This window comes from Eublepharis macularius, chromosome 8, assembly GCF_028583425.1.
Source record: "Eublepharis macularius isolate TG4126 chromosome 8, MPM_Emac_v1.0, whole genome shotgun sequence".
NCBI lineage: Eukaryota > Metazoa > Chordata > Lepidosauria > Squamata > Eublepharidae > Eublepharis > Eublepharis macularius.
In genome coordinates, this window is record NC_072797.1 from 102,738,532 (window position 1) to 102,752,150 (window position 13,619).

Consider the following 13,619-nt stretch of genomic DNA (forward strand, 5'->3'; position numbering starts at 1 on the left):
TGATGTCATTTTCAATTGCTTCTTTCAACTACATCTCCTTTACTTCATTCTAGAAGATTAACTCCCTGAAAAGCCACTCCTGAAAGTCATTTCAGAAGCGCACACATGAACACATGAAGTTATCTTATACTGAATGATACCAATGGTCCATTGAGATTAGTATTGTATACTCAGACGACAGTGGCTCTCCAGATGACTTTCATATCAACTACTTCCTGATCCTTTTAACAGGAAATGAACCTAGGACCTTCTGTATGCCAAACAGTTGTTCTACCACTGAGCCATGGCCCTTTCTCCTACAAAGGGTCTGTACAGCAAGAATCAAAATCTAAGTTTTCATGTGAAAACCACACTTGCCTTCTGGATCCTGCTTCTTCTTCTTTTTTGTATCTATTATATGTAAATCTTACTCTGTTGAGGGCTTTCAGTGGCTTCCCACTGATCAAATCCATACCTTCACTGTCCCTATTTCTTCCATTGATCCCATAAAGCAATTTGTTAAGCCTTTCCCCTTCCTTTCTTCACCTACTTTTGCATAAAATACAAATATGGTTTTGCCCCCAATTTGTTCTTTCAGATGAAACTGAAAACCAACCAAGCCTGCTTTCTATATAAGGAGTTGCCATTTACCATGTTGTCATAAAGTTGCTAATCTCTGTGATAAACTCCTGTCTCCATTTTCTAAAAGAAAAGTTTGCAAACATTTAAACGGCAAGTTGCACCAAGATTTTGCCTACCACTCTTGTTGTTATCAGCAAGATAATTAATATAAATGAATGAAAATAACCTGTGAAACAGCTAATGGTGGCCATTTCTGATGCACACACAACAGACATGAATGGAATTTAGTTAGAGAAATTGCAGTACTGGCATTCTGTTTACTTTCCACTCATAATTATATTTATTTTAGGAAATATATTTTAAAATACTTTGAGACAAACAATCTCCAAGATTAAGTCTTGTGCACATGAGCATCACTGAGGAAGACTGTAGGACTCTTACATTTTTACCAGCTGGTAGAAATTACATGGGACAAAACACACTGCTGCTATTGTGTCACTTTTTAAAAGTTCAAGACACTTGTGTAACCTGCACTAAAATAAACATAGGTTGTGCACCAACAGCATTTTGTGGATTGTGCCTGCCTTAGGCAAACTTAATATGTCTGTCACTGAAAACAAACATGATGGGAAAACAAAGAATAAACATCTAGGTATAAAGATATACAACAGTCTAAACTACTTACTGTAGCTGGGGAGGCTCGTGTTGTGTGAGTCACTGAATGGCCTGAATTTTCCATTGAATTGCCAATCAGGTAGGTACCTCCCGTGCTGCTGATAAGCTGTCCTCCAGTGACACCCATCTGAATGCCTCCAGTTCCCACCATACTATGAGAAGAGACCACTGTTGTCACCTGTGCAGAACTTCCTTGGGTATCAAAGTAATTCCCCCCAGTGTTTTGGCTGTACATCTGAGTTTCTGTGTAAGGATACGTAGTTGTTCGTCTTAAGGAAAAGAAAAGGAAAACAGTTGATTATAAGCAAAGAGAGTCAAAGTTTTCTTTTGGGAGTTGAGGGTACATCTGCTATGAACAAATATTATAGGGTACAAAGTATTTTTTATCTTACAATTCATGGGAAATTCTTCTTTTCCTGCATAAGCTATTATAAAAAGAAACCAAAACAGACTAAAGGAAAGGTGTTATTCTCATAGTGTAATCCTATTGATTTTAATAGACTGAAGTAACTCGCATAGGAGGTTTACACAGTCAGTGTACTAAAAATGAACAAGACGCATCCTTGCTAATAGAAAAACAGCACAAGAATACAAGGTATAAAGTTCACCAGAGTCTGATAGTCAGTCTCAGTGAAGTCATCTTCAATCACTCTGAGCTCAGAATGTGAGTATATTCCTAGCAAAAGGAATAGTGGATAGATGGCTTAGTGATAGGGAAGGTTGTTTAATTTTGGAATGGGAACTTGTTCAGGTACTAGAAATATATTAGACATGTTTGCCAATATATATTCAAATGTGTATCTGAAGAACAAGGGTTATAGAGAAAACAGAAAAGTGGGTTGCACTTACTTATAACTGTTGTTCATCTGGGTCTTCTGTGCAGGCACACATTGGGGACTGCTCTTGCACAGGCTGGCTGTTCAGAACAAAATTCTATAGCTTTAAGGCTTCTGAGGGGGAGACTCTTCCTCCCCAGATTGCGCTCCAGAACAGTTCTCTGCTGAAATGGTCACGTGATCCAAAAGAATTACCCCCTTTCCCCCAGTTGTCCTGTGCCACTGCAGAGTCCTCCAACCAGAAAAAAATAAGAGCTCGCAGAGGGGCAGGAGGGAGGGAATGTAAGCCTGCACAGAAGATCCAGATGAACAATAGTTACAGATAAGCGCAACTCTGTTTTCATCTGTGGTCTTCGGTGCAGTCCTACATTGGGAGACTAACAAGCTACTCACCCAATTGTGGTGGGGTAATGCTCTCACAAAAAAGACAGGCTGCAGTACTGCTTGACTCAACGCCACTTCCTTCCTAGAGCTGACATCAACACTGTCATCAACAGAGTAATCTTCACAAAAATATCCATTGAAGATCAGGTCACTGCTCGACAGACTGTTAATGGGATTCCACAAAGAAACGCAGTAGCACTTGTAGAATGAGCATGAAGATTGAAATAGACAAGGAACTTGAATAAATTTATAACAAAGTTTAGTAGCAGTCACAACAACCCACTGAGAGATGGTCTGAGAGGATGCAGCTTTTCCCTTGCTGGGAAACTGACAAAGAATGCAGTAAAATAAAACTCTTCTCTTCCAAGTAAAATAAAACAACTCTTCTCACATTATGTAAAGTGGGTTCTTGTGGTGAAGAGGGGTTCTGAAAAAAACTAGAAGAACAATATTTAGAGAAATATGAAATTTAGACATGACCTTAGTAAAGAATTGTAAACTAGTAAGCATCACAACTTTATCAGGGTAAACCTTGAGAAAAGGGGGATCAGCTCACTGACTCTCTTAGCAGAAGTGACAACTAATAGAAAGGCCACTTCAGTAGATGGCAATGCCAAAGGGCAAGTCGCTAGAGATTCAAAAGGCTTTAACGTTAATTGGGCTAAAACCAGTTAAAGAGATCACTGTGGTACAAAAGAGACCCTTGGGGAATATAAATTGTATAACTCCTTTAAAAACAATTTAGACAAGTAATGCGAAAACACAGTCTTCCCATCTATACCAGAATGGAAAGCTGATACAGCCAGTAAGTGAATTTTAATAGAGGAGGAAGCCATATCTAAAGCTTGCAAAGACACTAAATAGTCAAAAATATTAAATAAAGAACAATTCCCCAGGGAGACACCTTTAGAACTAGCCCAGTGTACTAATCTATCTGTTCCACTTAAGTGTAGAAGACCATCTGGTGGAAGGTCTCTGAGTATTGATAATAATATGAGCCACCTCCTCAGACAGTTGTAAGCCTAATGGCAAAGCAACTGCACTGTAAGATGTAACCTGCTTATGTATTGTCTGACCTAGCTGTAGCAAATCTGGTACCGAAGGTAGGTGGATATAATTGCCGCTGGTCAGGAGCCTCAGCATATGAAACCATGGTTGATGTGGCCAGTAAGGGGCTACCAAATGCAGTTGGCATTGTCCACCTCCAATTTGCAAACCATCTGGGGTAGTAAAGGCAAAGAAGGAGGGAATGTATAAAAGAATGCGCCTGTCCAGGTTAATTGAAAGGAATTGCCAACTGAGGCTCTGTCACATCCTCCCCTGGAACAAATGATGTCTTGGTGTTGCGCTGAGTGGCAAAGAGGTCGATGTCTGGGAAGCCCCGTTGTTCAAAAACCTGGTACATAGTCTGTGAAGGACCACTCATAATGAGAACTTCCCATCCCGCTGAGCCAATTGGTCTTCATGATGGAGGAACCCACTAAGTGTGGGGAATGCAAGAATGTACTATGAACAATGGCCCATTTCCAGACCACGACAGCCTCCGCAGTTCCACCCTGTTTGTTTAGATAATACATAGCTGTAGTACTGTCTGTCAATACCAGAACATATTTGTCGGGTACCATATCAGACAGAGAGTTAAGGGCACAATAAATAGCATGTCGCTCAAGAATATTAATGTGGGGAACCCTTACCTCAGGGGACCAAACCCCATTAATGGAGACATTCTCATAGTGTGCATGCACCACCCTTCCAAGAAGGCATCAGTAGTGAGTGTAGACTAAGAATATGGGACGCCAAAAGAGACTCCTATCTCTAAAGTAGCAGAATCTAACTATTAAGTAAGAGATCTTAAAACACTCCTGGAAGAGAATACTTGGTTAGAAGAGAATGAATCTCCAGGTGAAAACGCCTCAGAAACAATAACTGTAAAGACCCTATCCTGAGATGTGTAAGTGGGACAAAAGCTGTATTAGACACTATATGGCCTAGCAAAGTTTGAATTGAGAGTGCAGACTGAAAATGATTAGAGAAAAAACACTGTACCAAAGCTTCTATCCCTACGTAAAAATGTTCTATTAATCTTTGAGTCTAAAAGTGCTCTAATTGAGCCAACTGAGACTTCTTTACATTCACTGCATCCCAAATCTGCACAGGTAGAGAAGGGATAAAGTCAACATGGTCCAGGAGGACCTCTGAAGATTGGACAGAAATAAGCCAGTCATCTAGAGTAGGATAAATGGAGCATCCTTGTTTTCTAAAGTGAGCTACCACCACATCTACACATTTCATGAAAACACAGTGCTGTAGCCAAGCCAAAAGCCTAGGCAGTATATTGAAAAACAGCACTGCCATACACAGAGCTGAGATGCCTCATATGATCAGGATGAATAGAAAAATGAAAGTAAGCACCCTATAAATCCAGGACTGCAAACCATGGATTAAAAGAAACCATGGAAAAAACCAAGGGAAGAGTTATCATCCTAAATTCAGACACCCAAAGTACCAATTCAGGCCACAGAGATCTAAAATAGGTCTTGCATCCATTCTTTTTATCAACCAGAAAAAAGAGAGTGAAAAACCAATGAGGGGGTTTGTGCCATGACCTGCTGGAGAGCACCTTTAGCAAGTAAAGATAGGATTTCTTCCTCCAGCTGAGGAAAGTCATTAAGAGACCTCTGTGAAGGCAAATGCAAAGGAGGCAAAGTATTACATTTCAACTTGTAACCAACTTCAATAGAAAGAACCCTACTATTTATAGTAATACTCCAGCAATGGGCAGCAAACTGAGACAATTTCTTAAGAAAGAAATTAGCTTTACAACCCAGTGAGTCCTAGTCAGAACTGTGACTTTTGGCCCTGAGCAGAATCTTTGGAAGGCTGATTATGATGGGCTGACTTGGAACATTCAGACATCTTCCTTTTGTACTGAGGCTGGTGAGAGTAGTGAAAGCAGTATGGAAGATACTGTGCTTGGTAAGGGTGATAGCTGTAAGGCCAGTTGCAAAGTGGTTGGTAATCTCACCAGGAAGGTGGCTTGTACATTGAATATTGTGCAGCAGAGGGAAGGATACCATAGGGTCTCACTGTTTGGCAATCTTTCCTCTTTTTTGACAGGAATTCATCTATCTTCTCCAAGAACAATGAAGTTCACTTGAAGGGCATGTTTTGAACCTTCTGATGGATCTCTAATGGAAGAGCTGTAGAGCACGACCAGACATATCTATACAGAACCACCGATGATGCCAGTCCTCTGGTAGAAATATCCAAAACATGCCTACTGGTACTAATCTGCTGTTTAGATAAGATTATCTCCTCATCCTGAATCACCTTGGCCAAAGCTTTCTTTTCCTCAGATAAACTACCTATATAAGACAATATTTTTGGCAATAAAAAGATTTATGACCTCTCATAATAGCGAAATAATTAGAAATTTTGATGAGAGCTGCAGATGTAGCCTACCACATCCAATTTCCTGCCCTCTCTATCAGCAGGTGTAGACAAGCTGCCTTGCCTCAGTCTGGCCTGCATTTCTTCAGCAATAAAGGATGAAGCAGTTGGGTAGGTAAAAAGAAAGAGACATTGGCTTGCTTGATCTTGTACAATGTATTCACCTTCTTAGTGGTTGCAGGAATAGCAGCAGATTTTTGACAGAGATCCCATAATCTCAATGAACCCCTCAATTATAGGGAACACAACTGCAGCTGGATTATCAGAGTAGAGATTTTGAAGGATGCTCTTTTCGCTTTTGTTGAGAAGCAGAGACATCAACATTCAGAGAAGCTGCTATGTGTAGTATCTGTTCTGCACAGAGCTTGTAGTCCACATTATGGGAAATAGGCTCAGTATCCCCTACACCCTCTTCGGGTGATGGATCTAAAGCCACACTAAACTTTGCTCAGAACTGAGCATCTACACATTGGATTAAGAATTGGATCTACATGGGCAAGAATATGGCAAGGGAGGAGACATCCAAAGAGCATCTACGTTCTAATGTTTCTTCTTTGAACCTGAGAGTATCGGAGCTGAACACGGATAAGGTTTATACATATCTCTCCAGTCCACAGCATACACTGGCAGGGAATAGTAAGGTACCAGCCATCAAGTGATAGGAATGACGATATGGATCTGAGCAGCATGAGTGCTGTTTCCAACGTCTGATACAGGTAACCATCACCTTATCAACTGATTTTGAGGATGCTGATGAGGAATGCCTGCTGGAAGACTGTGGGGCATCCAAAACAATTGGATCCCAAGATGCTGTGTACTCTGCAGACCTGGACATTGACCTTTTTTCTGTATGCTTGGTCTTGTCTTTATGCTTCGATATGGGAGGAGCCAAGGAATGAGCACGAACTTCTGTCTTATGAAAAAGATCGGGTCTTGTGGGCAGCTCCCAGAGTGGAAGATCTGATCAACACCAAAGATTCCCTAGAGCAAGACCTGTCGGTTCTGAGGAGATGCTCTTGGATCTGAAGGTTGGATACCAGATGTCAGATCCGATGTAGACAGAGTTGGTTCCAAAGAGTGTTTGGTCAACAGGCCAGTGCGCTCTGCCAGGGCAGATTTTTTTTGCTGCCAAGTCTGTGGTGCTAGATATAGCCTTCTTCCATAACAACACCTTAAAGGGGTTGCTCAGTCTTCCTGAGCTTTAGGTGTAAAGACTTGGCAATGCTTCTATTTTTTAACAACAACCTTCTCTGTCTTAGTCATCTTGGTTTCCCACTCCTCACACTTCTTCAACAACATCTTGTTGGCCGTCTTGAGAGCTGAAGAAAGAGAAGGTCTGATGCCAAAGAAACACTTTAGAGAGAAAAAAAGAAAAAAGAATGTTCTTCTTCAATGAGGAGGAAAACCCCAAAAGAAGCCAAAGACAAAAATCTTGAGTCCTGAGGTAAACAGGAAAAAGAATTACCCGAGTGAAAATGTGCAAGCAAAAGAGACATCTGTTCTCTGTGGTGGCAAAAAAACAAAGTAAGGGAAAGACGGAGATTCCTCCAGATCATGTGACCATTTCAGTGGGAAACCACTCCAGAGCATAATCCAAGGAGGGAGAGATCACCCCTCAGAAACCTTACAGCCCAGCGCTACAGCCAGTTTTGTGTAGTGGTTAGAAGCGGCAGGACTGTAATCTGGAGAACCAGGTTTGATTCCCCATTTCTCTGCTTGTAGCCAGTTGGGTGACCTTCAGTCAGTCACAGCTCTTTCAGAGCTCTCTCAGCCCCACTCACCTCATAGAGTGATTGCTGGGAGGATAATAATAACACACTTCGTAAACTGCTCTGAGTGAGTGTTAAGTTGTCCTGAAGGGTGGTATATAAATCGAATGTTATTATTATTATTGTAAAGAGTCCAGTAGCACCTTTAAGACTAAACAACTTTATCATAGATAAGCTTTTAAGAACCACAGGTGGTTTTAAAGGTGCTATTGGACTCTTTACTATTTTGCAACCACAGACTAACATGGCTAATTCCTCTGTATCTATTATGATTATTATGATTATTATGATTATTACAGAATCCTGTTCTGAGCCACCGGCCTGCGCAAGTGCAGCTCCCAATGTGGGGCTGCGCTGAAGACCACAGATAAATATCTGTTACTGACTATGAAGGTTCCTTCTATCTGGAACACAAGAGCATCATTCTGAATACTGGGTTCTACCTCTCTCAGTTCATTTGAGGCAGGAAACTGGTTAGAAAAAGTCACCTCCTAAGGTAGAACCCCTATTCTCAGTTCAATAATATCCATAGTAGAACATGAAAGAAAGAAAAACTATACACACAAAAATAAAAGAACAAATGTGCAGAACACAAATATTGTAAAAGAACATATTAAGAAACTGTTAAAACACCAGAAACAAATACACACACATTGGAAAAACTGGTTAGCACTCACACTTTAAGCCCCCAAAAGCAGTTATATGCCCCCGCTCCCATGGAAGGCTGGACAAAATGATGCCTTCATGTTTCAGACAGAAGGAACCTTCACGGTGAGAACCCAACATTCTGTTCTCATCTGCAACTGAGGGCATAATTTTGAATACTGGGATGCTCCACAGCTGTGGCAATTTAAGGGATGGGAACTACTGAGAACTAGAGAATAAAGATAGAAATCAGAGGACTTGCTGGAGCAACTACCATCCAAAACCTATATCATCCAGGCAATGGTGTCCAGCTTGTAGTACCTAACAAATGTCAATATGGAGGCCCATATCACTGTCCAGAAGATATTTCAGGTGACACACTGTTGTCAAATGCTTATGTGGCCACATTCCTCCTAGAATGAGCAGTTATTCCTTCTGGTGGCTGGAGAATTTGAGTGGAATACCATATTAACTTGATAGAAAGATGACCCTGGATGTAAGATGACCCCCCTAAAATATGTTATACACACACACACAAACAAACATTATGGAACTTGTATGTGAATGTAAGACACCTCCTCCTTTTTTGATGGCATACCTTGCATTTGAGTAAAAGATATATGTTTTAACAGCATTGCAGGGCAGAGTGACCCCCTGTCCCTGAAAAACAGCATTGCAGGGCAGAGTGACCCCCCCGTCGCTCAGTTCCCCTAAGCCACCAGGGTCAAACCTGAGACTCTCACAGCAAGGTAGGAGTGAGAGAACGTGTGCCTGAACAGAAGACACTAGACAAACAACAATTACAGCTAAGTGCATCCCTGTTTTCATCATCGGTCTTCTGTGCAGCCCCACATTGGGAGTATAGCAAGCTACTCATCAATGGAGGAGGGTGTGAGAGGTCTAGCTGAACAGCGAATGGAGGACGGCCATACCAACTGCAGCGTCCCCTCTCACATGAATGTTCACCGAGTAGTGTCAGATGAAAGTGCTGCTGAGGACCAGGTGGCAGCTTGACAGATGACTTGCAGAGGTCATCCTGCCCATTGACTTGCCCATTATAACTGTGCTCTGGTAGAATGAACCCTGATCATCACTGGACAAGGCACCTTGGCCTGGTTGTAGCACATTCTAATAGCCGGTACTATCCACCTAGAAAGCCATGCACAGCAGCCATGCACTTGGTGAATACACATGGTGCTGAGGATAACCCAAAAGGAAGAGAAGTTTGTTGAAAAGTTTCTCCTGGAACAAAACCCTGAGGTATTTCCTTTGCTCAGGGTATATGGCAATCTGAAAGTATGTATCCTTAAGATGGACAACAGCGAACTAGTCACCTGGTTCAGTGATCCGGGGAAGTCAGCATGGTTTTGTTCCTAACAGATCCTGCCAGACCAACCTGGTTTCCTTCTTTGATCGAGTGACCAGCTTACTGGATCGGGGGAACTCTGTTGACGTGATTTATCTGGATTTCAGTAAAGCTTTTGATAAGGTCCCCCATGACATTCTGATGGGCAAACTGGAAGACTGTGGAGTAGACTATAGGACAGTTCGGTGGATAGGGAACTGGTTGGAGGACCGCACACAAAGAGTGGTGGTCAACGGCGTTTCATCAGATTGGAGGGAGGTGTCCAGTGGGGTGCCGCAGGGCTCGGTTTTGGGCCCGGTACTTTTCAATATTTTTATCAATGATCTGGATGAAGGAGTGGAAGGGCTGCTCATTAAATTTGCTGATGATACCAAATTGGGAGGGGTAGCAAACACCCAAGAAGATAGAATTAAAATTCAACAAGACCTGAATACTCTGGAGAAGTGGGCAGCTGTGAATAGGATGCAATTCAACAAAGACAAGTGCACAGTATTACATCTGGGCCACAAAAATGAGAAGCACAAATACTGGATGGGGGATACACTTCTGGGCAGTAGTATATATGAAAGGGATCTTGGGGTAAGAGTGGACTGTAAACTGAATATGAGCAGTCAGTGTGATGCGGTGGCAAAAAAGGCTAATTCAATCCTGGGTTGTATCAAAGGGGCCATAGCATCGAAATCGCAGGAGGTCATAGCCCCTCTCTATACTGCCTTGGTCAGTCAGGCCACACCTGGAGTACTGTGTGCAGTTCTGGAGGCCTCACTTCAAAAAGGATGTGGGCAAAATCGAGAGGGTGCAGAGGAGAGCGATGAGGATGATCAGGGGTCTGGAGACTGAGCCCTACGAGGAAAGGCTGAGGGCCTTGGGAATGTTTAGTTTGGAGAAGAGGAGGTTGAGGGGGGACATGATTGCTCTCTTTAAATATTTGAAAGGCTGTCATTTGGAGGAGGGCAGGGAGCTGTTCCAGTTGGCAGCAGAGGGTAGGACGCGAAGCAATGGGCTAAAACTACATGCACAAAGGTACCGACTGGATATTAGGAAAAACTTTTTCACCGTCAGAGTAGTTCAAAAGTGGAATCAGCTGCCTAGGGAGGTGGTGAGCTCCCCCTCACTGGCAGTTTTCAAGAAGAGGCTGGATGAATACTTGTCAGAGATGCTTTAGGCTGATCCTGCACTGGGCAGGGGGTTGGACTAGATGGTCTGTATGACCCCTTCCAACTCTATGATTCTATGAAAACCAGACAGGGTTAACATTTGAAATGTTTCGACTTTAATAAACACATTCAAATCAAAAATAGGATGGAGTCCACCATCTATCTTGTCCACCAGAAAATATCTTGAGTAAAACCCCCAGGAGGAGTTCTTGTGGGGTACTCTCTATACAGCTTCTTTGGAGAGTAGCTCTGTGATTACAGGATAGGGCTCTTCAGTGGAACAGGTTGAGACATTCCTTGATGTAGACAATGTAGGTAAGTAAGAAAAATGTAAGCGATAACCCTGGCTGACAACTTCTGTGAACTCAGGAGTCATATGTAATCATGTGTCAATTGGACTGGAAGGGGGAATAGGAATGTGCAGGTTGTGGAACAGTCAGTCACAAGAGTGGTATATGGCTAGTAGGGATACCCTGAAGAATGTTGGTGGTATTGAGATTTGGATGAATGCTGTTGCTGTTGCTGTGGAGGACCAATGACCCCCCCCCCCCCCCGGGAGCAGGCACTTTGATGGTTCTTTTTCATTTGCAATAGGGAGTCATTGGTCTTTTTGGAAAACAGGAAAGTACCTTCAAATGGGAAATCTTCGATTTTGTTGTGTTTATCCTGTGGCAGGGTGGTGGAACATAGCCAAGAGTGACAATATAAAAGGACAGCAGAAGATATAGATCTGGCAGAACAGTCTGCGACATGTTTGTATGCCAACATCTGTTGCTTGGCCAGTCTTGCAACTTCATCCTGAAGTACTCTCACAAGTGCTTTTTTGTCTTCAGGTAGGTCCTGGATATAGTTGGAAAGAAGTTGCCATAGGAATAGGTTGTAAGACCCCATCATAGCTTGATAGTTAGCTATTCGAAAGTGGAGTGCTGCAGAGGAATAATTTTTTCTTCCTAGTGCATCAAGTTTGCATCCATCTTTGTCTGCAAGTGAGAAGTGAGACCATAACGGTATTTTTATTGGATCTCTTCAGTCACATGTGATGAAGGGCATGGATGGTTAAAGAGGAATGCACAGTCCTGTTGTTTCAGTTTATAGTAATTCTCGATCTTCTGAGAAGTAGCAGTTATAAATGTTAATTTCTCCCAGATGCCATGGGAAATATCCAAAAGGTCTTCGACTGCAGGAAATGCTACAGATGCTGGTGAATCTGTGTAGAGAACCTGGAGTACCTTGCTCTTAGGCTTGGGTGTCGCTGAATGGCTCTTGCCATTCTTAATATTTGCTTGGAGAAGAGGCTTGGAGAAGAGGTGGAGGTTATCATTAGGAGATGATGAGGCTGTCTCCCCAACTGCCTCCTTAGGGGAGGGGTCCAGAGCTAGTTCAAATGTAATACTTGAAAGGGAAGCTGATTCTTCTCCTTCTTCTAAATCTGATGGAGACTTGGTGTAGAAGCGAGAAGAGGAGCAGCCTGTAGCCAATTTCTGGCAATTTGGTATCTGAAGAGGATAGGCTATGCCTGGTGGCCAGAGCATGGATAAAGCAGGAGTTACATCTGTTGGAACCGATGGTAGATTCCATGTCTGTGGCAAGGTCTGAGTAGGCTGCTGCTGAATTGTCTCTACTTGGGTGGATGCACCTACACTCAGGGCAAGGATTGTTGAAACCAAGATGGAACCGATGTTGACAAAACCGATATACTTGGATCCATAGTAAAGAGGGAGTATAATTCTCTGTTGGGCTCACTTCTCCCTCCTCTTGATGTAAGCTTGGGGTGGGTGGAGATGAGATAGTGGAAGGAACCATGACAATTTCCTTCTTGATAATCAGCAAATGAGTCGAAGATGGCAAGTGGTAGTGATGACGATGCAATGAGGGAGAAGCTGGTCTTCTAGGATGCTTGGGCTTTGCCTTTGAATTTTTTTGTTGATAGTTCTGATGAGGCATGCTCAAATCAGTCTGGCAATCGGTACTTAGTGGTTTCCACCTTCTGCTTCAATCATCGGACATATGTTGATGCCTAGGACGGGCTGGATTTAGCAGTTGGTACACTTTGAGCTGGTGAAGAGTTCCACCTCAGATCCAGTTTGGCTCCGGAATCAGGTCCATGCTCAGCAGATGGCTTTGCTACTGGCTTCTTGGAACCTGACAACATCATTTCCCACATCGCTGTCTTCAGACAGAAAACCCAATCTCTTCGGCCTTTGGGGTGAATTGCTGCAGTACTGACAAGCAGAAACGTTATGCGATTCCCCCAGACAGAGAAGGCAGAGTTTATGTTCATCCGTAAGTGACATTTTTGTGTCACATTTGGTACACTTTTAAAAAACTGCCCTCTGAGACATGTTTGTCTCTACAAAGCTTTATTTTGCTTTACCACAGATGTAAGACAAGTCCAAAGAGTAACAACTATGTGCAGCAATCAAGAGAAGAACCTTTCTTAGCAGCAGCAAAAGAAGAACTGAAGCGGGGGTTGCTCTGCACTGCAGCACTATTTTTTGGCAAGAAAAGCCTACACATGCGCGTTGAGCAGGGGGAGCGCCCCCTATACTTTGAGAGCTTGAGAATCTTTCTCCATGGCTCATCTGTATCTGTGCAGTCCTAATGTGGGACTGCACAGAAGACCGGTAATGAACCATGACTGGTGAGATGAGTGAGGAGTACACAGATCAGCTCTGCCCTCCCCAACCTCTTTGGGATGATGGGAAAAGGGGGAAAGGCATGCAACAGACCATGTGGCCCATGTGGCAATTAGCAATTTGTCTGCTCTGCCTCTGGG

At 42.8% G+C, this 13,619-nt stretch overlaps 1 protein-coding gene across 1 annotated transcript in view; it reads right to left on the reverse strand.

Annotated features, from left to right (window-relative positions):
- RFX3 (regulatory factor X3) overlaps nucleotides 1-13,619 on the reverse strand; it is a 261,190-nt gene that overhangs the window by 93,462 nt on the left and 154,109 nt on the right. Inside the window, exon 4 of the mRNA XM_054986134.1 lies at nucleotides 1,247-1,505. Coding sequence (XP_054842109.1) covers nucleotides 1,247-1,505 — 259 coding nt within the window. The remainder of the gene's footprint in view (nucleotides 1-1,246; nucleotides 1,506-13,619) is intronic.